General features: G+C 44.4%; 1 protein-coding gene across 21 annotated transcripts in view; it reads right to left on the bottom strand.

Annotated features, from left to right (window-relative positions):
- WNK3 (WNK lysine deficient protein kinase 3) overlaps positions 1–24,312 on the bottom strand; it is an 85,364-nt gene that overhangs the window by 26,696 nt on the left and 34,356 nt on the right. For 5 of the 21 annotated variants that reach the window (XM_079959959.1, XM_079959960.1, XM_079959948.1 and 2 more), the window contains 14 exons: positions 24,152–24,309; positions 22,356–22,444; positions 21,141–21,360; positions 18,337–18,625; positions 15,850–16,043; positions 14,830–14,982; positions 11,314–12,444; positions 11,209–11,274; positions 9,346–11,115; positions 6,131–6,189; positions 4,526–4,673; positions 3,061–3,177; positions 1,098–1,247; positions 948–999 (listed from right to left, as the gene is read on the bottom strand). In XM_079959959.1, the coding sequence (XP_079816085.1) occupies positions 948–999; positions 1,098–1,247; positions 3,061–3,177; positions 4,526–4,673; positions 6,131–6,189; positions 9,346–11,115; positions 11,209–11,274; positions 11,314–12,444; positions 14,830–14,982; positions 15,850–16,043; positions 18,337–18,625; positions 21,141–21,360; positions 22,356–22,444; positions 24,152–24,309 (4,596 nt within the window). Of the gene's footprint in view, positions 1–947; positions 1,000–1,097; positions 1,248–3,060; positions 3,178–4,525; positions 4,674–6,130; positions 6,190–9,345; positions 12,445–14,829; positions 14,983–15,849; positions 16,044–18,336; positions 18,626–21,140; positions 21,361–22,355; positions 22,445–24,151; positions 24,310–24,312 lie in introns of all 21 variants that reach the window. The other 16 variants (XM_079959954.1, XM_079959952.1, XM_079959949.1 and 13 more) reach the window with 16 other exon arrangements.

Consider the following 24,312-nt stretch of genomic DNA (forward strand, 5'->3'; position numbering starts at 1 on the left):
ATGGTAATTAACTGCATTCGTATCACATAAAGGAACACAGTTGACTGTGTGCATTTCACTTTCCACTACGAAAAATCCCATACACAAGAGAGAGCATCTTTCCCTCTTTCAACCATTGCTTCTGTATTTCTTAAATGGAAACTCAGCCATTTAAATGTGCACGCCACATTTCACATCTGATGACACCACACGTGATATTTGCTACATAAACATAGGGGTATTTTTGTAGTCAACCTCAAAAAGGAAATTTTGAACTGGCTACATTTCCAGACACTTCAAACCACATCACCAACTGTAAGTTAGGGGTAGACAGAATGACGCCCTCTAGTTATTATCCTACTCCAGTCCCATCAGCCCCAGGTAACTTGGCCATGTAGTCCAATGACATCTGGAGGGCACCTAATTGGCTATCCTTCTATAAGTATGAAAGCTGGCTTGTAACTTCACCTGCTTTAGGATAATGTGAAGAGTCGCTACCAACCACAATGAAGGAATTTGGATTCTAGTTTCCTAAAGGTAAAATCCAGACCTTTTTCTTTGCTCAGCTACATCAAACCACCCCCAGAATTGATACCAATTTGGCTATACTCATTAAGAACTTGTTTATTATTTATTTTAAATGTATATACTGCTTAATTGATAGAAGATTTCTAAATGTCATATTTCAGCCTTGAATAATGTCACTCAAAATCTTTAGAATCTTCCCATACAGTTATCAGGACCATTGCAGAGAATCAATTATATGTGCCAAGATGACTCCACCTAAGACGTGAGCTACCATTAGAAGATTTGAGAGACGAAAGGCAGCCTAACTGACAAGGAACAAATCTGCTTTAGTTCCTGCCAAAATATCCACTATTTTCATCACTTTCACCTTTAAGGAGGGTGGTTTTGTTTTGTTTTTTTGTTTGACCTTCAATGTTAAATGTTTTAAAATAGTTACTTACTGCCAGTTTGAGTAGATGCTGGGTTTATCTGAACTTGTTCAGAAGATCCTGTCTGAATTAAAAATGAATAGATAAATATAAAAAGGGAATTTCCCAATACAAGCACACACTTTCCCAGAAAAGTGGTATCACTAAACAAACATAACTTACTTGGGTAAGATCAGAAGGTGTAGACTCTGTGCCAGTAGTCCGCTCTTCAACTGGAAGACTGCGGATGATGTCCTGGGCCTGGCAAACAATAGCCTTCAGTTCATCAACAAATTTCTCTTTCTCATTTTCCAACACAAAGTCATCTTCAACCTAACATGGGAAGGAAAAAACAGGGTAGAAGATGTAAATGCATCTTCTATCACATTTTATACAATCAGAGAAATCTTAGCTTTCCAAATGAATAATATTGTTTGGCTGAAGGAAAACTCATATATAGCCAAAACAATTGAAATTGTGCCAGTGTCTATGTAGCAAGAAGCCATCTCAAGTTTCCCCAGTAATAAGGAAGAAACATACTTATTCTAAAATGGTATCGCTATACTTAAGTATTCCTTTTTCTAAACATATTATTTTGCAAAATTCCAAAATCAGGGGCCAGAACTAATTATAATCCAGAAGCCAACCACAGGAAGAAAGTTTCCCTCAAAATCTGCTCACAGGTCCGGGCCTCACCCCTAGAAGCACCCAATGGCTCCCTGGGTGGGGTTTAGCCTCAGTGCATCCAATGGAATCCATTACCTGAGGGATGCCTGCCATCTGCAAAAAGGATAAAGTCTACTCTCACTCCACACCCCTGCATAGTACTAGAAATCACGACTGTACGTAAGCAGGGGGATCCAAGTCTTCAACAAACACCCCATTCTTACATGGGGTCTCCATCCAAGGAATGATCAAATCCACACCTACATAGTTCCAGGTGTGCTCCTGCATCAGGTGTCAAACCAGCTTGAAACTACAAGCCCCTGCACCACATCCTCATAGGAGATCAATGTCCTCCATTCAGTATTTTCTGTAGTATTAATCTAAGGTTTTAATCCTATCATACGTACCTGGAAATGAGTCCCATTAAATCAGGGATGTGGAGTCTGTGACCCTTCATATGCTGTTGGTTTACAGCTCCCAGTATTCTTGATCACTGGCCATGCTGCCTTGAACTGATGAGATATGGAAGCCACAACTCCATTAGACCCATCTTGCATGGCCAGTGATAAAGGATCAGCCTTGATGGGATTTGTAATCCACAACACCTTGAGTGGGGCTATACAAACCCCCTACCCCAGTTAAAAGATGTCTAGGATCAGGCAGCAAATTTTATGTCTAAAGAAGAAATGTGTACTATTGTCAAAGTTTTTGGCCGCTTATTTTTTAAAAAAATTAAATTTTACTGAACAACAAAAGCAAACAATACACACGAGAGAAAAACAAACATTAACAACAAAATAATATAAGTTTAATACAAGGAGCTTTTGATGATAGTCAAAGAAAAATTAAAAATTCAGAAGTGAATGAAATGGATAAAATTATAAACGAGATATAAAAACACAACTTGTGCAATGAAGGAAATAGGAAAAGGGGAGGAGTGTCTATAAGGAGGCAAGACCGTCTTCCATTGAATTAAATGAATTTATCCAACCTGCACTCCCCCCCCCCCCACCGATTTTCTAATGTTTAGGGCTAAAACACCATTTTGAATCTTATTAACCCAAGGAACAACAGATGGTCCTGCAGGAGTCTGCAGCAAACCTGAAATAATAACTTAGAAGGTTAGTTCAAATGGTTTAAGGATTTTTAAAACGTTTGTCTTGAAGTCCTTACATGCGACGTTTCCAAAGGTGACAGTGCCTGGGAGGCTGAGTTTAGTCAAACCTCCAAGCCCAGTTTTCATTGATTCCTCTAGCAGCCCCATTTTTAGGATCTTGCCCCAAGGCCTCTCAAAGTTAGTTCTCAAAATAATCTGTGCAAGTCAAGGGCATGTCAAGTGGAAGACTAAGGTTAGACCTCAGGGGTTTCCATATCTTGAGAAATGCTATGAACAAGACACAAGGCTATTGCACATTGTCCCGAGCAACCCAAGCATTTGAACAAAAAATCTCTAGCGGAAAGCAGGCTCTATGAAACTTGCCATGTAGTCAGCAATGTCTTCCGGAGCATCTCCATCAACATCAAATTTAAATGTGACCATCTTGTTGTTATGAGTCTCAAGCTGGCACTCCACCGTGTTGTCCCCCGATGTTGACACCTGATTGAAGGGGGGGGATTGAGTAATTAGATAGAGTCAGAACCTGCCTCTTCTTCTCCAATTCTTAGCAAACAAAGATGACCTCTACCTGACTGGTGTGACACCAATCCTGTAAAATGACAGCACTTGTCCAAAGGCTGAAGTGGCAAAGCACCAATAACTAAAAAGGTTTAACACTACATATTATCTTTCGTGTTGTTTTAAATAGATAATTATGTACATATTATATGTTGTCCTATAGCATGATAATGAATAGAGAAACGATTCATTTCTGTAGAATCTGGCATCTGTTGAAAATGCCAGCACTTGGTCTTTGGGATTCAGTGACCTCAGTTTCAAATATTCCATCAAAAGACTTTATAAGCATTTTCTGGAGGCTTGAAAATATACTTCTTCACCCAAAGACTATATTCAAATTTTTCCCTCCAGTTATGACCTGATTCCAAATACTTGCCTTCAATAACATTTGGAATGGATTCTAGATCCTGTTCACACATTGTGTTGTTTTAAAAGCAACTGATCTGAACCCATTCCTTTCTGATCTTGTGAAGCTGCAAGAATAAACTTAAGCTAAAAAGATACACAAAAAACTGTGAAGTCATCTGCTATCTCTGACAGCGGACACACAAACCAGAGTAGAAACATTAATTGTGTACAACATTGGATAAATCAATTGTTTTAATCAGTCCATTTTGCAAGTCTCAAAATTCATCCCACAATTTACCATCCACAAAGACTGATTCTAGGCAAATCTGAGATTATAGAAGTTATAAAAGTGCTCTTCTGCTCAAAGTTGGTGTTAAAAGAACAACTTGCTATTCTGTTTCCCCATATTGAGGTGCCCCCTGAAATATGATCTGTGAATATAAGAATTGACTGAGCCAAAGGGCTTCTTCTTAACATATATTAACCAGAAAAACAAATGATTATCTGGAGTCCAAGGGCAGGATTCAACTAAGTTGTTGCATGTCCAGAATGAGGAGTCTCCGTACAATGGAAGTTTCCATCCTCTCCTACCCCTGTGCACCCTCCTGCACCATTTAAATCTGCTCTGGGGGGTTGGGGGGAAACCCAGAAAAGGTTTGGGGTCATTCAGGGTAAGGAGAGGGTGGAAAAGTCTCATTGCATTAGTGGATCTCATTCTCTGGACACATACTCCAATTGAATTCCACACATAGTTGCAGAATTTATAGTCATTAAAGCATTGCTTGCAAATGGGAATTTGTACAACGGTGGTAGTAGAGCCCAGATAAACAACCTCAGATATATTTTCCAGACAGATGTTATTCAATTGAATTCTATTCTGGAGCTATGCATGGTTTAGCCTAGATTGTTAAAACATACATACCTGTAGCACAGTGAGCTGAAATTTGGTTCCCTTCTCTGTTCGGGCACATGAAGCTCTCCGTTGCTTGCTTTTGTCTTGTTTGCCATTTCCACTTGGAAGGTCACATCCATTGGCACCTTCCTTCTGAATGGCTACATCAGGGATCGGTCTTAAAAGATAGGAAAAGAGGTGAGCACTCTTAGAAGGAGCACACCGAGACACTTCTGAGGGGAAGCTCTCTGTAACTTCTGAACATTAATTTAAGTAAATTTTTGTTTTCCTTTTATCAACTAGCCCAAATGAGGGCTTGCATTACCTCACAGCAGCAAACCTACTCAATATTTGAATAGGGAAATAGATCAAAATAGGGCTGGCAAACACTACTTTTTAAGTGAGTTGAAGGTGGCTAGGTACCATATGCAGACATTGCTGTCTATGGTATATGCATTTAGTTTGTCACATTACCATTGATGGTTAAACACTTAAATTCACATGGGTGAAATTCACATGGGTGCCTTGGACAAACCACATTTCTCCCAGTCTCAACTACACAGAGAGAGACAGACACACCGCATCTGTAATGGGGAGAATATTAGCTTAGCTTACAGGGCTGTTGATGGTCCTCCTATTGTATACATTACCCTATCTGTGGGGCAGCGGGATTTCCCTGACTTCTTTCTAGGCCACTGTGGTCATGTTCAACATCCCAGTGCCACATAGATGGGACCAACAATGCCCACCCTTCCATCCGCTGTCTTCTAGGCAATGATCAGGTGAGAAAGGCCCAGATTACTGAACTCAAGGTTACTACAACAAAATGGAAGTAGCGAAGCCATGGAGAACTGGCTCCCAAACAACTTCGTAGTTGTGTACGAAGTGTCTTCTAAAGTACTGCAAACACTCAGGAAAAGCACTTCACAAACATTTTCTTACTATTGTTCTCTTTACCTTGTCTTAGTGTTGCTTGGGGTGGTATGCAGAGAAAGTTAATGGATAGATGGCACCTTTGCAGATGTACAGAAGGGGGGTTGTGGGGAGGACCAGGACTAGTCCTTACCTTAGGGTAATAAGGCACAGGGCTGGACCCTGCAGCAAGTGGGTGGTAACATGACTGGGGAGGAGGGAGAGATGGATGTAGCAACTGCTTTTCAACTGGTGACCTTAGTCTGTGAGGTGGGGCTAGGGAAGGTGCCATTTAGTTCACATCTCATTTGGCAAAAGGTTTGGCGCTGGCATTGAGGACTGGCAAATTCTGGGAATCGCAAACCTAAAGTCTTCCAGTGAAATCCATAAGTTAACTTTCTAGCACACTACTGCTTTGATCAGAAAATTCCTAACAGTTATCCTAAGTATTTACTTCCCTAAATTTAACTGAAGTTCTTAGCAGGGAGAGAATGATGAGAGCTCCTATCTTTGTGTACAATATGCTTCAATAATGTTTCTTCCTACCACAACTCTGCCAGCTTTCTTCTGGTTGAAGTGAACTCCCCCCTTCCCACCCCTCTGCAAGCCTTGAGCTTGTCTTCTCTGTATAGAAAATGGAGATGTTCACTAGTTTTGATCTCCATGCACTTAGCATTCCTGCCTTCCACCAGGCCAAAAAAATTAACCTTGGAGCAGACTCACCCTTGAACAAAATCCTGCTTTTGAACTGACGGCTGTTGTTCTGGTACCAAGATGGAAGCCTAGAAATAGGGAGGGAGAAAATTAATTATGTTGGTTCTGCATTTGCCATCCACACTTGGATGCAGCGATACTAAGCAAATTAAGTAATTACACAAAATGCAAACAATTTGTGTGCTTGAAATGAAACACAATCATACTTTTCCAGGCTGACATCCTCAGGACCCGGATCTGCTCCCCCCCCCCCCTTCTTCTTCTAGTAGCATTCAGCACCAGTTCTAAAGATAACCTTGAATAATATCTAGCTCTGGAGATTCTATTCCAAGCTTTGCATTTGCTTTGAAAATATTTCCCATCCATGGTTAGGAAAATATTTGCAGTCTCAGAAATGTATGCTTGCTATTTGCAATCCCAGGAGAAAAAGTGAAAATAAAAGTTATTAGAGTGGAAAGCTGAGGCAAGTTACTCTACAGTTAAAGACATACAATCTCTAAAGATCATTAGAATGAACACCTCTTGCATGAACAGCAGAAAGGATAAAACATTCTAAGGAGGTTAAACCTAGTTTATCCACAACATTTTCCCTTTTTATGGAATAGACACAGCATTGTGCTAGATCACTAGATTACAATCTGTAATCCAGTACACAGTTTGAAGGTGTCACAAATAGCTACAAATGACATTGGTGGCATGATTAGATATGCAGGAGAATGGAGAAACCTTTATCCACAGACACAACTGCAACAAGGAAAGTGCTGAGAACACAAAATAGGCAACAGGGGATGCTCAGATAGTTTCTCCTCAGAAATGAGAAATCAGGTTGTCTAGAACTGAAACTGTGTGCTAACCCTAAGAGCTATCTTGTCACGGTAGGCAAGATGAGCAAGAAGAGGTCTCAGGAGATGATGAAGCTAAGGAACAAGAGGCTCAGGTAGCCAAAAGAACGGGAAAGAGTCTGCAATGAACAGAGATAAAAGGTGCTTCCAGGTATGGATGATTTAGCAATCCCTCATCATTTTGGTTCTGCTTTCAGCTGAAAGTTGAAGAGCAATTCAGCCTCCACACTTCTTGAAGGCAGACCCTAACACTTTGTTCTGCAGCCAGGTTCTGAGTCCTCTTTTCCCAACTCCAGTTACTGAGAGGGGGGTCATTAGGACCAGGGGGGAGGGAAGACTACCTCCTCCTTCACGGTACTCCTTATCATGTCGCCCCATTGCTGCAACGTAAGAAGGAGTGGGAGAAAGAGTGCAACGCTTTTTGGAAAGAGAAAGGTCAAACTGATAGAACTAATTCCTAGAGAGGAGAAACAAACCAGAGAGAGAAAAAGTAGCTACAGCAATCTAGAATAACAGCACAGTAGCCCACCAATGCCCAGGGAATGTACTGTATGCAGCTACGAAAAGAGTTGAGAAAAAGTTGCATTTTCTAAGCTCATAAAAAAGGAAGTGGAACAGGGAAAAAGTGAGAGGAAAATGTTTTGTTCATGCCATCTTGCATGAGTAAGGAAGCAGTACATGTCCAGTGTGGAAGCAGTCACAGAAACCTAAAAGAACAGCAGATGGTAGAAGCAGAGGAAAAGAGACAGGGAATTAAGGATGAAAGTGACCGACAAAAGGAGAGGACTATTGAAACAAGGCAGTCAAAGCTGTATTAAATGGGCAGGAAAGGGGTGGAGAAGAATGCTGGATGAACACTGCTGGTTGAAAGATAGTGTGGCTGGACAAAGCAGGGCCAGCTAAGATGAAGCAGGAAGAAAATCATAGAATCATAGAATTGGGACCATGAAGGTCATCTAGTCCAAACCCCTGCAATGCAGGAATCTTTTACCAAAAGTGGGGCACAACCTCGAGATTAAGAGTCTCATGCTCTGCTGACAGAGCTACAAGGCAACCATTAGGTTGGCAGAGGTGTGACCATAGACAAAGAAAGGAGGGACTAGGGTTGACCTCTTTTTCCTGACAGGGCTACTGGATTAGAACAATTTTTCCATTGTTTAAATCCAGTCTTGCACGTAGCACTCATGGAAGGCTATACCTGCCAGTTGTCAAAAATACCACTTGTGAAGCAGATTAGAAGCACACAAATCTGATTAGCAAGAAATTAAACACAAAACAGGAAACATTTTTGGTTAACTCTGCACCCTCTAGAAAGAACAAAAGTTTCTGGCTGAGTCTTGTTTGCGCAGAAGAAAATGTCACCACCATCCCATGCTAAACAAACCCAAGCTGTGGGGACTGTGTAGGGTAGAGAAAGCTTTTTCTGCCAGAGAGCTGCATTTCCTCCTGGGCTGCCTTCCAGGGCCTGTGTGCCAGAAGCGGGATGGGCAAAAGCAGGCAGAGCAACAGATGCAACTCTTGCCTTGGTACACAGGAGGCTACACTCTGGGTTTCAACCCACACCTCTCCACTCTTCATTCAGGAAGCATGGGGCACATCTGTCAGGGCTGGATTCAGGCATAGGGCAGCAACAAAACAATAAATCAATGGAAACAAACCACAAGTCTGGCCTGTCAGTCTCAGCAACTCTTTCAAGGTCTTGCCCCAATGAAGCAGTTGTGAGGGCTGAAGATGCCTGCCTTCCCAGGGTCCACTGGGACTCCTCCTCTCCAGGGTCTTTCCCACTCAGTCTCAGGCGGCATCTGCGCACAACCCGGCTCTGCCCTGCCCTCTTGATTTCTCTGTGTGTTCTAGGAGACCAGGAGAGGAGCTGGTTGCACCGGGAGGGGGAGACTCTCTGGCTTCTTCCGCAGCCAGCCCCTCTGCCTTCTGGCCCCATTCCTCCCCAGCCTCTGGACTGCTCTCTGCCACAGTCTCTCCCTTCTCACTAAACCCTGTCACCTCTTCTGCTTCACCCTCTTCTCTCTCTGGCCACCCACCACCAAGGCCCTGGCTCTGAGCCCTCTTCCCTTGCGGGGGGGGGGGTGTTCCTCGGCTGGTGCCTCCCACCATTCCTCTGCATCCAGCCAATCCATGATCGTACCACAGCTCAAAGACGCTTTGCAGCCCCGCAAACACACTCAAGCAAGCCAGGCCAGTGTGGAGGTGCATGACCTGACGGCCAGATACAGAAGCATGGAACATCTCGTCCAGTTTGGCCCTAAAGTATGCAATCACCATTAAAAAGTCAAAATACTTAGCCACTTTGTTGTGACTCTCTTTTCTGTTGAAGGGGGCGGGAATCCTAGGAAACAAGTTTTTTTAAAAAAACGAATGATATACCTGTGAAATGTCTTGTCCTTGAACGTGTTCTTGGTGTGGCTGTGTCCCTGCGCTAAGTGATGCTTGCTGGTTCAGGGCTGCTGCTGCTGCTCCAGAACTCGTTGAAGGGAACTGCTTCTGGACCACTGGCTCTGCAGGCAACATGGACCCCTGGCACATTGGCAGCTGCTGCTGCTGCTGCACATATGCTGACTGTACTGAGGAAGCTGTAAATGGTTGGTTATTATCAGCTGGCTGAAATGCTGGAGGTTGCTGGAGGAGGCTAGGACCGTGCAGGTGCCCGGGAAGTTCTGGCGGCTGTTGCCTTGCATGAGCTGGCTCTGACTGTTCTGGCATGGAAGACACAGTCTGTGGTGCGTTTGGGGCAGACTGTGGGACTGTGGCGTTGAGGGGCTGAGGAATAGCATGCTGGTTGAACTCTTGATAGGGAGCCTGTGGCTGCATTTGTGGGATAAAAGATGGCTGAGATGGGACAAAAGGGGCCTGCGATCCTGGCTGTTGGCCTTCTGCAAACTTGTGTCCCGCCTGAGGAGGCTGCAGCTGCTGGTGCCCTATGCCGGAATCCTGCTGGATCAGATATGTTGATGGCTCAGGCTGGAGCTGCTCGGAGGGATAAGCATGGGCCTCCACTGGTTGCCCTAGGCAAACCTGCTGCTCCATGCAGCCAGCGCCACTATCCTGCACCGTATATAACGATTTCTCAGGAGAGCGCATGGCAAAACTCCGTTGATCTGCAACCTGTACTGCTAAGTGAGCCTGCTGGATCTCTGGAGGCGGAATTAGATATGGCGCTGGTTGGGTTACGAAAGCTGCCTGTCCTTGGTAAAAAGACGGCATTGGATATGTCGGTTGGTCCAAGGGCTGTCCTGGATACACTCCAGGGACTGCATAGACCAGTTGCTCTGTGCACGGAGGCTGATCGGAGCCTTGCATTGTGTAAGTGACACGCATCTGACATGGTGCTTGCTCTGGTGCCTGGAGCTGGTTGGTGGGCTGCACTTGAGGTGCCAGCTGCTCTGAAGCTGGGAGCTGGTGGGGGGGCTGCGTTTGATATATTAGCTGTTCTGGGGCTTGCAGGTGGTACTGGATGGGATAAGCCACCTGCTCTGGAGTTGAACCCGAGAGCTCGGCCTGCTGCGGCTTTTCTACAACTTGTTGAGTGACAGCTGCCAACTGCTCCGTAGAGCTGCCCTGGAAAAGAAACTGCTCTTGTTTCTGCTGCTGTAGAGGCAGGTGGTATAACATCTGTTGCCTTACACAAGGATGTTGATCTGTGGATTGGTGCATCTGAATAGCTTGCTGCTCTTGCTGCACCAGGGAAGGCTGCGCCGAAGCATCAAGGGGCAGCGTGGGATACTGTGGGCACTGTGGAAGTTGAATCGGCTGCGGCATGGCAGAGACCTGATGTACTGGCACAACCTGCTGGGACTGCTGAATGGAACCAACCTGCTGGGGAATTTGTGGAGATTGCTGAATGGAGCCCACTTGTGGGGGAATATGCTGAGACTGCTGCATTACTGCTGCCTGTTGAAGCTGTTGAATAGAGGCCATTTGCTGGGGCTGCTGCATGGATGGAACTTGCTGGGGCTGCTGCATGGGTGCCACCTGCTGGGGAACTTGCTGGGGCTGTTGCATAGCCACCAACTGCTGAGGAACGTGCTGGGACTGCATGGATGTTGCTTGCTGAGGAACATGCTGGGGCTGCTGCATGGACATCGCCTGCTGGGGAACTTGCTGGGTCTGCTGCATGGGTGCCACTTGCTGGGGCTGCTGCATGGACATCGACTGCTGCGGAACTTGCTGGGTCTGCTGCATGGGTGCCACTTGCTGGGGCTGCTGCATGGACATCGCCTGCTGCGGAACTTGCTGGGGCTGCTGCATGGGTGCCACCTGCTGGGAAACTTGCTGGGGCTGCTGCATGGATACCACCTGCTGGGGAACTTGCTGCATTGTCACCTGCTGGGGAACTTGCTGGGGCTGCTGCATGGGTGCCACCTGCTGGGGAACTTGTTGGGGCTGCTGCATGGGTGCCACCTGCTGGGGAACTTGCTGGGTCTGCTGCATGGATGCCACCTGCTGGGGAACTTGCTGGGGCTGCTGCATGGGTGCCACCTGTTGGGTCTGCTGCATGGATGCCACCTGCTGGGGAACTTGCTGGGTCTGCTGCATGGATGCCACCTGCTGGGGAACTTGCTGGGTCTGCTGCATGGATGCCACCTGCTGGGGAACTTGCTGGGGCTGCTGCATGGGTGCCACCTGTTGGGTCTGTTGCATGGGTGCCACCTGCTGGGGAACTTGCTGGGGCTGCTGCATGGATGCCACCTGCTGGGGAACTTGCTGGGGCTGCTGCATGGGTGCCACCTGTTGGGTCTGCTGCATGGATGCCACCTGCTGGGGAACTTGCTGGGTCTGCTGCATGGATGTCACCTGCTGGGGAACTTGCTGGGGCTGCTGCATGGGTGCCACCTGTTGGGTCTGCTGCATGGGTGCCACCTGCTGGGGAACTTGCTGGGGCTGCTGCATGGGTGCCACCTGCTGGGGAACTTGCTGGGGCTGCTGCATGGGTGCCACCTGCTGGGGAACCTGCTGCGTTGACACCATGTGTTGAGGAGCCTGCTGTGTAGGTGCCACCTGCTGAACAATTTGCTGGGGCTGCTGCATGGGTGCCACCTGCTGGGGTACTTGCTGGGGCATCTGTTGAACTGACACCTGCTGGGGAACTTGCTGGGGTTGTTGAATGGATGTAACTCCCTGTGGAACTGACGGCAGAGCTGAAGGGTTAGGAAGAGCCTGTGCTAAACTTGGCATATTGTTGACAAACTGAACTGAAGGCTGCCCCTGTAGCACAGGTGAATGACCAGCAGGCACAAAGCTGGCAGAAGCATGCTCCAGTTCCATTGATCCTGCAGCAGCTGGAGCCTGACTACCGATTCTAGCAGCAGAGGTCAACGGTATGTTAGCTGGCAGGTGTTGGTTCACCATCTGTGGTGCAGGGATAGTCTGAGGGGAAGTGGCTGTCAAGATCTGCTGGGGGACTCCCATGATGGATCCATCCAATGTCTGCCCTTCTGCACTGTAGGATACCTGTCCATCTGGAGCCTGGTGAGAAGAAGATATTTTAAAAAGTGGTTAAACTGATTGTCCTTTCTCCAAATCTTACTATAAGGAACCTCACCATCACCACCAACAGAAGAATCACTCTGAGAAGACTATAACAAAAAGAACTTGTAGAAGGAATATCAATATTCAAGGGATTTTGTATAAGTTAATAAACAGCCGCTTGTAAAATTCCATCACCTTGGCAACACACTTTCAGTGCTCCAAAATAACCACCTTATCTGTAAGCTACCGGTATATGAAGGGTAGCAAAGAACCACTAACACTTCTTTGCAATTTCAAAAGTATTTCAGTAGCTGGACAGCCAGTATTTAACTTAGCTATGTTCCAACTAGAATGAAGGAGTGGGATGATGGATTGAATTCTTATGTTTAGGGTGCCTGAGGAAGAACTACCGGTATTTTTCATGAAGGTTGGTCCATTCTATGAATACATTCTACAGGGAGCCGACTGCCACTGCTATATTCTACAAGCATTTCCTAGCGTGCATTCAGTTCTGCTTAAAACAGAGCTCATAATTTATCATTCAAGCTTCAGTCTCCACTGCATCATATAAAAACTCCTACAACTCTGACACAGGATCAGATATTCAGAGTAAAGCACGCCCCTCAGGCAGCTGCCTTAAGAAAAGGAGGACAGCATCAATTCCAGACACACCCAAAAATTACAAAGTGGTTTTTCCACAAGATGGTAAAGTAAATGGTATACCGTATTTTTCGCTCTATAACACGCACCTGACCATAACACGCACGTAGTTTTTAGAGGAGGAAAATCCGTAGGCATGCCACCTGTAGACATTCCCTCCATAACACGCACAGACATTTCCCCTTACTTTCTAGGAGGAAAAAAGTGAGTGTTATGGTGCAAAAAATACGGTAATTTATTTACAAAAGCGACCATTTTGGGGTTAATTGTGACTAATGTATTTCAAGTGTGAGAACTCCTCAGAGGCAAGAGTCACTTCTTGTTGCTGGAATGTGGAGTTCTTCCATCCTCTCCCAAAGCAGCGCTTTTGTAAATAAAGTATGGCACCTTGTGAGGTCCACCATGACCAAACCACCACGGCCCCACCTAACAAGCTGATTCCCCAGCCTTGTGCAAGAGCCTTTCTGCACAATTAATTTTTATGCAACGTGCGTTTCTCCACTTGCTGCACACAACTTGTTGCAGAGATATCAGTTTCCAAGTGTTCAGAGCTAAGCTACCTTGACCTACAAATGTATGAAAGCAATGGGTAGAGAAAGGATTGAGCAATATCTTTCTTCTGCCACTTATCCCTCCTAAAGCAGTTAGTTCAGCATACCATTGCACACATTTGCATGTAATGTATACTTTTGAGATAAAAGAGCAATACTCTGTACGTGAAAATGTTTGCACCACCACCACTGCTCCTGATGCTGAGAGAACAGGGCCACAATCCAGGGGCAGAGCATCTCCTCTGCATACAGAAGAAGGTCCTCAGTTCAATCTCTGTCATCTCCAGGTAGAGCTAAGAGAGACACCCACCTGAAACTCTGGAGAGCCGCCGTGTACACTACTGAGATGGAGGGAACAATGATCTGACTTTGCATAAGGCAGCTTCCATATGTTCCTATGTTCTTGTTATTGTGACCACTGAATGGGGTATGGGTGCCGGAGTGCCATGGCACCTACTAGGTATCATTTTGTGATGCACTTAAGACCAAACCCCCTGTTAAAATGCAAGCAGGTGAAACATTAGATCAGTGTCTCCTCTTCCACTGCACAGTGTTCATAAGACAAGACAGTTTATGAACAGAAGCAGCGGGGTGGAGGATGTTTAACCCTTCCCTCGCCAAGCACTTTTCTTCTGCCAGTTTTTCAAACCAAGTTTATTTCAGAAAAATGTCTGTGAAATCCCCTGGGGGGGGGGAGCAGATTGAAGTAAAAGTTTCAGAAGAAAAGTGACACTCTTTCTCCCCTGTCATTTCTTCATTGCAAATTGCCCCCTCTTGAGAATCCTTTGCAGTGAAGAAATGACCATCAGGCTTGTGTTACATACGGACATGTTGCAATGTGCAGTTTAACTTCGACTTGTGAAGCAAACTCCATCACCTGTTCAACATTTGATGTCATTTGGGGGTATTCCCCCCACCACAACCCAGAGGCTGCGCATTTGCCCCATGCAACTTCTCCATAGCGGCACACATCATCCGGACACATTTCTTTTTCAACAACAAGAACGCCTGCTACGTTATCTCCCACTTTATGTGACTGCCTGCTCTCATCATGGTGTGAAGTCCCTTGTAGGCGTATGGCTCAGAGTCCAAGATGCCCTTGTGAGATGCTATTTTAATGACAGTTTGAAAGGACCATCAGGTCAGTCGGACTATCCCTGGAAGCCCTTACCAGCCTCGGTGTGAACTGCTGAAGTGCAACAGGAGACGCCTGGGCTTGAGGAACCACAGGGGGGGCCAAGCTGTGGGTGGGTAGGGTTGAAGGCTGACTCTGGATTAGTGGTAAAGCGCTGGGGTGGGCCACATTTGCTGGCTGTTGTTGCACCTAACAAAAAGATAATTAAATGGACCGTTCATAGAAAAACTAATTGATTGCCTGTGCTTCAGCTCTCCTGGTCTCAGCTGCCCTGCCTGCATTCTCCGGCAACATATTCTCCTGGGGAAATGATACATCATCCTGAGACATGTTACCCACAGCAGAGACTGTGAACCTATACCATTGGTGAGCCACACAAAACACTGTTGTAACATTACTTACATTACTGCAGAATCCAACAGCTTAAGAGAATGTATGGAAGGGCCCCAACGCATCTCTTACACCTTTCACTACCATTCTTAGGAAAACATTCCTCCTCCAAGGCATCCCTTGGGATCCCTTCCAACTCTACAATTCTACAATTCTACGAAAAGGCAAACTCAATGGATGATAAAGGGTGCCTCTGGATACACATGGTGGAACAAGTTCAGGACTCCTCCCATTCTAGGCTATCTTAATTCTACTACATGTATAGACTAGAGAAACCTAGGACCTTTAAACGGTTGACTTCTATATTTTTTTAAAAAGACAAAGGCCTGGTCTATACACAGAGAGCAAAAGGAAGGTAGAATGATGGGAAATCACCATTTTGTTTAATGCCCCTCTATCTGAAAAATCCATACAAGTAAATGTTGTTTATATCCTTTTAACTTATTTCCTACCATTTAGCTCAGGAAGTTTTATAATTGTCAGAGAATTCTGCACAGCTCTCAATTCTGTGTATCCTGAATCAACAGAGGCCGACTGAATAAAAGATACTGCCTTAGCTATCTTATTTTATTCCTTCTCTAAGACTAGCACAGTCATGACAACATTTCCAGAAACTCGATACAAGCAGTTCTCTTACCATATTTAAGAAAATGATGGGTCACTTACCCCTGCCATCGACTGGTAATGTCCTACCAGCTGCTGGGAAGCGTAGATGTGTCCTTGAACACTGTTTTCAGCTTGTGAGAGATTGGGGGCCTGCTGGGGGCCCATAATCTGTTCCGAGGAGAAAGCCAGGCTATGTTGGCTGGAGGCATCCGAAAGTATAACTGAACCTGCTCCTCTCTCAGATAAACTGTCAGCTGCGTCAGTGTAAGAGGAGGGAAAGGACAAAAGATAAGCTGTTTCAGAGGAATCCATAACAATTCCCATCCTTCTCCCTATCACTGCCTCATGCAGACAAACCACTTGGACTTAATGAACAGGCCCCACTGGTAGAATCCCACAAAAGGATGTCCACTAGTACAATGAAGCTTTCCCACCCTTCTCCTCCCTCCACACCCCACCTCCCAAAATTGGGAACACTGTATGGGGCTAGGAGAGGAGACATCTTTCTGTCTGGTAAGATGAAAAGCTGATGGAACAACTGCTATAGTGCTACACTGAATTCAAGGGGCATAACAGGAGCTGTCTACAAATGCCTCATCTACAAGGATCAAATATTTACTTGAGAAAAGAATACAAGAAAATGCAAGCCTGCATTCTAGTTGAGGGCAAGGAAGGGTGATCCAATCTTTTAAAAAAATAAAAATAAACCCTATGCTTTTAAGCTGGCATCAGTAAGTTTTCTACATGGAACACAGGAAGCTGCTTTAAATCAAGAAAGAACACTGGTTCACCGCTTTCAGTGTGGTCTATGTTGTCTATACTTGCTAGGAGAAACTCTCCAGAGTTTCAGACAAGAATGAGAATTCAGGTCTATGTGGAGATGCCATGGCTTGAACCCGGAACATTACGCATGCAAACCAGGTAGTCTGCCACTGAACTATATGCTTCAGGTACATATGCCCCAAACCTCTTTGGAATATTATCTCCTGCTTCTACTAGGAGACAGTCTGGAGCAGTGGCTAGAGTGCTGAGCTTAAACTAGGGTTCACAGACCTACAAAGTCCATGAGCTTCAGTGGTTTAAGCTCCCATAACCTAACCTACTTCACAAGATGGTTGTGAAAACAAAAGAGGATAAAGCTACTTATCAGAACATAATCCTATGCAGACATAAACATGGCAAACTTGCATTCCATGTAAATTTTGAAATATGGGCCTTTTGATCAGGCAACAAAGGCTTTTTCATTGAATTCTTCTCAGCTCTGCCAATAACACCAATCCATGACCATGCCTTGTTTTGGGAACTATATGCTCTTTGGCAAGGACAAACTCCTGACCTTTAAGCCAGCATCCTTTTCAGAAATATTCAACACTTATGGAGCGGTTTGTGAAGGAACCAAGCAATATTATCACATGTTTATGCCAAACAAATGGTGACGAGGAAACAGAACACCAAATAAGGTCTGATTTGTAATGGAACATTACTCTGGGTTGGGAATAATCAAATGTCTTATTGTACAGTAACTGGAATTGTACTTAGTTTTGACCCTCTTGTTTTAATGTTACGTTTTAATTGTTGTAACCTGCCTGGGACCTTAAGGTGAAGGGTGGGTAAGCAACAACAACTACTACTGCTACAACTACTACATTTGAAAAAATGTTTTTTAAAAACCCTGCTGGATCAGGCCAAAGGCTCATCTTGTCCAGAATCCTTTTCTCACAGTGGCCAACCAGATGCCTATGGGAAGCCCGCAAGCAGGACCTGAGTTCAAGAGAACTCTCCCCACTTAGGATACCCAGCAAATGGTATTCATATTCTACACTTTTTTAATCAGTTGCTTTATTTGTGGCTCTGCCTGGCCAACAGTGCCATGGAGGTACGATCAACCTGCTGTTCTAATTTCACTACTCCAGTGTGGCACGTCTATCAATTGAACAGGGAGCAACATCATGGGTAGCTGCTGACCTCAGATGTTCTTTTATTGGGCAAAGTGGCTGCAAGCAGGTGGCTCTATGTTGTGTGAAGAGTTGCAGCGTAGAAGAGGAGGAAAAGGCTCAAAATGGCCACACAACTTGGCTACCCCCAAGCTGCTTTTCCCTTCTGAGAAAAAAAAATGGTACAAGTCTTTGAATCAGTAAAGGAGAAAGAAGCTGGGCTGAGCAGCAATTTTGAGTAGGCAAATGGTTGTGAGCAAAAGGGTTGTCCATTAGAAAACTCTCATCAGATTATCATGGCTGTGCTGGCTGAGGCTGATTGGAGATTCAGCCCAAAACATCTAATGGGAGTTCTAGTCCAAAACATCTGGAGGGCATCAGATTGGTAAAGACCGATGTACATGATATTAGCCAACAATTCAAACTGTGGGCAACTGCCACAGATACATGTCACAGTTTACATGCTAATTGACCTCCAATAAAGCAGAAAAGAGTTCAATAAATGCCTTGTGGAGATGCATCTGGATGAACAAAATGATGCTCTGATTCACTCTTTATAACCTTAGTTCAGGATAGCATTTGGGAGGACAGGCTGCCTTTGGTTGCTCATTACCAGCAATGGAGGAGCTGTGCTGCATTTGTTGAAGGATTTGCTGTCGGACATGTTGGTCCACCTCTGTTTCCTCGCACTCCGTCCTGCTCTGTTGGGAAGGAGTGGTGAATGATGAGCCCTGTGGCTGGAGTAATGGTAGCCCACTTGGCAGCTTGCTTTGAGAGTCTCTTCTCTCCTCCAGGTAGCCCACCTGCCTCCGCTCCCTTGTCTTCTTGATTAGGGAGACACGATCCCGGATGGACTTAGCCACAGCTTTAGAATCACTTTCGTGGAAAAATCCTGACTTCACCTGGACATCAAAAAAGAACGGTTCTATTAAGTATAACTCTGCTCCTCTGAACTGGTATCCATCGGTGTTTAGCAATGCTTTTCTGTAATTTCACATTAACTCAGGGTTCCATTACAACAGAACTTGCATTGACCACATACTAGATCAATCTTGGACCTATTGTATGGAGCGCCAAACAATACAGCAAGCAAGATAAAAAGGTAAAGGTACTCCTGCCCGTACGGGCCAGTCGTGACCGACTCTGGGGTTGCGTGCCCATCTCGCTTAAGAGGCCGGGGGCCAGCGCTATCCGGACTTCCGGGTCACATGGCCAGCGTGATGAAGCTGCTCTGGCGAGCCTGCACCAGCACAGCACACGGAAACGCCGTTTACCTTCCCACTATAAAGCGGTACCTATTTATCTACTTGCACTTAAGAGTGCTTTCGAACTGCTAGGTGGGCAGGAGCTGGGACCGAACGACGGGAGCTCACCCCACCGCGGGGATTCAAACCACTGACCATATGATCGGCAAGTCCTAGGCGCTGAGGTTTTACCCACAGTGCCACCCGCGTCCAGCAAGCAAGATACAGACCCACAAATTCAAGTGCTGCTACACTTTGGCTATGGGTTAAGGTCAAGTACATTGGCTGGATCAATACTAATTAGTACTTATGTGACTGTCTTCAACATTAATATACTGTGATGAAAATGGGTAGACAGAAGCAAAAGTGGACAGAGCAACAGATCTGTCTCTTACCTTTGGATAGTACACTATGTTCTAGGCATGTAAAAGCCACACCTCTCCAGAAAACAAGAGACATCATTTCAGCTCAAGGACACATTCCAAGCAAGCAAGAACACTCAAGTAAGGTCCAAGGCCGTGCCAGTGAGGGGCACGGCCTAGGGGAATCTCAAGGGATGGAGAGAGAGGACTAGTGGGCCACATTTGGCTCATGGGCCAGATATTCCCCACCTCTGATATTTATGTTACTTGATTAGAACAAGTTAATTAGAAAAAGATAAATATAACCACAATACTGTCCATCCTACTCCAGAAAAGGAATTATTATGAAAACAGTCATGTAACAAGTGGCTCTTGCTAAATCCTTGAATTATCCATGACAGATTTCTACTGATGGGACGTACAGTTATATTTTCAAGTAGTGATCCAGTTTAAAAGACAAGGAAATCAAGCACAGGTGTTGCATTAAAATGGAACCGTCAAAGGGGAGGTTCTTAGCTACCAACTGTTAGCAAAGTCACATCCAAACCTAGTTGAAAAACAAAGGGAAAATAGACCCAAACAACAGCTTTAGAGCACAACATCACAGAGCCATTCATAAGACACAGAACAAAGCATCTTGAAACAACAATTTAGGAGACTTCATAGCTGGCTGGTGGGTGATGCTTAAGCAGGAGTCAATTGTGCGCATATACATATGAGCAGATGCACTGCTATGACTCCTTGCAGTATCATTAGCCATCAGCTGTTACTTGTCAGGTTGCTGTGTAGCCAAATGTTTTGTGAAAACAAAACCAAGGCAACAGTGAGACAGAATGAAGAATCTGCAGTCTAAACAGATAACTTGGGCAAAGGAGAATAAATGAAACAAAACCGTAAGAGGAAAGGAGGGAGAAAGAGACTTGTTTACACTAATGCAAAAACTTCATCAGCTCTTGGCTGGCTTACGATTCACATACTGTAAATGAGTATAAAACCACAGCTTCAGAAATCATGCTCACCCATTGGCAAGAAGCTGACCAGTCCTTAGGTGACCTTATGCCTTGTACGTAACATGCACTACTACCTGTCCAAATGTCTCCCTGCACACAGAAAACTAAACTTGCAGCTCTGAGCAGGGTGGAGTGCACTATTAAGCTAAAGTTAAGTGGGAGTTCTGTGACTGGAACCCCACTTTCCCCCCGCAGACTTTTTTTGTTTCTTGAAAAGCAGCTGGGTAGATGGGTGGAGAGAGAGTTTTGGATCAAGGCCATGGAATGGAGATGGGTTGTTATACCCCTTTGCTCCTGTGCGGTTTCTTTTTAAGAAATGGTGGGGAGTTCCAGGCACAGAACTCGCACTTAACTTGTAGCTTGGCTCCATGGAGAAAGTTCTAGCCTACCCTAGTTCTCAGGGAGACGTTCCTAAACATTTGCTTCTGTGTCATCCTCTGTAGGACTGGGTTACAAAAATATTTCTCCTTGTAAACCAAATCTTTGAACCGTGTGCAATAAAGAAGTCAAGATTTACCCCTACGGAAAAAGTTTGGTCCTATGCTGCCCATGGCAATAGTCTTGTTTTATGGTTTTAACCTTCTTATAAACTTCCCAGAAAGCATCAGTGACTGGGCAACATAAAAGCGTAGCAAAGAAATAAAGAATAAAAATGCAACACTCTCTAAAGGAAAGTGTAAAAGTGGGAATAAAAAAAATGGTTCAGTAAACCCCATGTTTGGAATTTAGCAAATAAGAAGCGGCTGGAGATGCTGTCAACTCAGAAAGAAAAAAGGTAAGGGAATCAATGGTAATACATACCATTTCACAAGCCACCTCCTCTGGGACATCTGTTTCCAAGTTGAAGCTGAACTCAAGGGCTTCATTATCTTTGTGCTTGCCTTTCAGCTTCTTGGGATCCTCTACCCAAAGTCTCAAAGCCAGGGAAGAATTCAGTCCATCATCATCCTCTGCCAGTTCCACTCTAAGTCCAGTGTCCTCAGCAAAGAAGGCATGATTCAAAAGGTCTTTGATGGATAACCTGGCAACAAAATAATGGGCAATCACAGAGTGTCTTATGATACCCACACCCAGTGCTGGATTTACATATAAGCTAAACATGCTATAGCTTAGGGTCCCACTCCCTTGGGAAATTTAAAGGGGGGGGGGGGAGAACGGGATGTACATTTCCAAAACAAACAAACAAACAAAAAAAACCAAGTTGCATACAGCAACAGTGTTTTGTGTTGTGTATGGACCTGTTAGGTCCATAAATTACCATATAGCATATATTCAACACAAAAAACAGTGACAATTTGTTGTTGACAAAGGACAGCTGGACATATAAAGGGCCCCATCAGTAGCTTAGGGCCTCATCAAACCTAAATCTGGCCCTACCCACACCAGTGGTATAACTGACAACTGGTGGGTTGCTTTCATCCCATATTAAAGTTCCCTGAGGGACTTCTGTGATAGGTGTTACATTTATTTATCCAATAAGTTTATAACTCACCTATTCAGCACACAAAAAACAAACAAAATTTAAAAACAAGAACAATTGCTTAAAAACTGACAAACCGCATTTAAAAACAGCAAAATTGGACAGCCAGAATTTATGACACATCAAAAAAATATTAAACAAAAAGTTTTAAAGATCCAATTAAAGACAGATACAAGCTTCTCTGAGACAGAACTGCATCAACATCTTGCTATACGCACCACATGGGCACTGTTTTACAGTTTAAGCACTTAGCAGTATTTCAGGGGAAATCAAGCAGACACCTTAATTTCCCTTCACTCAAGACCATGGTGTTGCAGGGAGGGGAGAGAAAGTGAAACAGTAAAAGCTTCCCAGTTTTCTTCGAAAGGCATTATGCAGGTGCTTAAAAGCACTATGCAAAGCTGGAATGCTTTGCTTAATCAGGTTTTTTGTTGCCTGTACCAACAACTCCCTAGTTAAACTCACAATGACCACCCCTTAAATTTAGGGTGCACAACTTGGAGTGAGGAAGAGCACAATAAAATAGATCTGCTCACCTTTCAGATTTGTTTTGTCGAATGCAACCTTCAATGATCTCTTTCACTTCTGGATCAATAACCTTGTTAAAACTGGCAGGTTTAATGCCCTAGGAGAGAAGTGATGAATAGAAGTGATGTTAATAGATAATACCCAGCAGGAGTTCTCTCCATTGCTGCTACACAGAATTATGGAAAATCCCCAACTGCTCTTCCAAGCAACCTAAGTTAGTACAGTAGATCTTAACCATATAAACCCTTATCCTGAAGACATTCACTTGGAAATAAGTCACAGTGAATATCACCCAAATGACTTGCAAACTGCAGCCATTATTCCTTTTCTTAAAATCCCAGCATCCAGGCTTTATGTAATATGCATTGTGAAAGGGGTCAAAAATCATTCTAATTCATTTGACTAATCTCTTCTTACCCTTGTCTGGCCATTCACAGCCAGAAATAAGAACTTTTCTCTCCTGTGCATGAAACTTAACCTAATAAAGAATAATCTACACCCCAATGTTGCTTTCTTTGAGGACACAGAACACACAAGTGTCCTGCAAAATGTTTTTGTCACAAAGCTGAGAATCTTAGTCTTCTATACCTCTAAAGTGTCTTTCCAAGATGTATCCTCAACTCCTGGAAATTATAATGTAATGTACAATCAAGGAAAGTATCAGTTTCATCATGGAGAAACATAAATATCATCAAAACTATCTGAGTACTCTGGCTAGTATGCTAAAATATTGTACTCTGAATGTACATATAAAAAAAACTACATTAGGCAATACCCAGAAGCAGCTCCCCTACCATGAGACAAAGTGAAGCAGCTGCTTCAAATGTTTGGTTTTTGGATGCCATTACAGGCAGCAGAGGGGGAAATGAGAGCTCAGGCCCACAGGGCACAATTTGCTAGGAAGAGTAGAGCACCGCAGAAATAAACAGCTGTGCAAAAGCACAGTAGCTCCTGTTCATGACAATACAGTTTGCACAAGACAACTTCTCAATAAATTGCATCCATGTTAATTAGTAGAAAGAGAGTATCATTTGGATTTTCCTTCTGTCCCACCATTGTGTTTTGACCTAGTCCTGGCCAACCTTTATCGCCAAGTGGGAAAATACCATAATATGGTAAAGTGTGAAAACTGCAACTACTGGTAACTTGAGGGAGCACCTTTGGCAATGACAGACAGAATCCTTGTGATTTTGCTATTAAATACTTCCACAAAATCCTTCTCCTCTGATCTGTTTTCTGACACACACACACACACACACACACACACACACACAATGCACCGACCTTCAGTGTAACTAGTTCATTACAGCTACAGAACAAGCCACACACATTAGCCAGAGAATAAATGCATGGAAGCTATTTTTGATGTCTGAATGAACACATCATTTGAGTTGCCAGTCTGACTATGAAGCTGGGAGGAAAAGATTATGCAGGGATTGACACTTATGCAGCTCAATATTGTTAACTGCCCTGTGATCCTCAGGTGAAGAGTGGTATAGAAATTAAATAAATAAATAGACAAAGTTTGGTTAAGGAACCATCCATTCAATTTTTGGCCTAAAATAAGCAAGCATATTGTGCCATCTGAACACCAAACAGTAGTTAAACTTCTTCTGCAGATGACACACCTGAAACTATCAGTCACTCTAGAAAAAACTCAGCAATGTCTAGATAAGTCCAGGCTAAGTTTAGCAGCTGCTTTGCAGGGCAACAGGACTAGCATTAGTTCTGAATAATTGGCTTAGTTGCCTTAAGCTCCCAATATACAAGTTTACCCTAACAAAGAAGTTACATTTACACCTACACTGGTGACTTTTCGGTAGATTTGAGCTGCGTTTTGGCATTCAGAATATGGGTATTCAGAGGTCGCCATCTCCAGCATACACATTCCAAAAGCATAGACATCAACAGACTCATCATAATGTTCTTCATACATCTCAGGAGCCATAAATTCAGGAGTTCCTG

The sequence above is a fragment of the Podarcis cretensis genome, assembly GCF_951804945.1.
Source record: "Podarcis cretensis genome assembly, chromosome: 17".
NCBI classification, from domain to species: domain Eukaryota; kingdom Metazoa; phylum Chordata; class Lepidosauria; order Squamata; family Lacertidae; genus Podarcis; species Podarcis cretensis.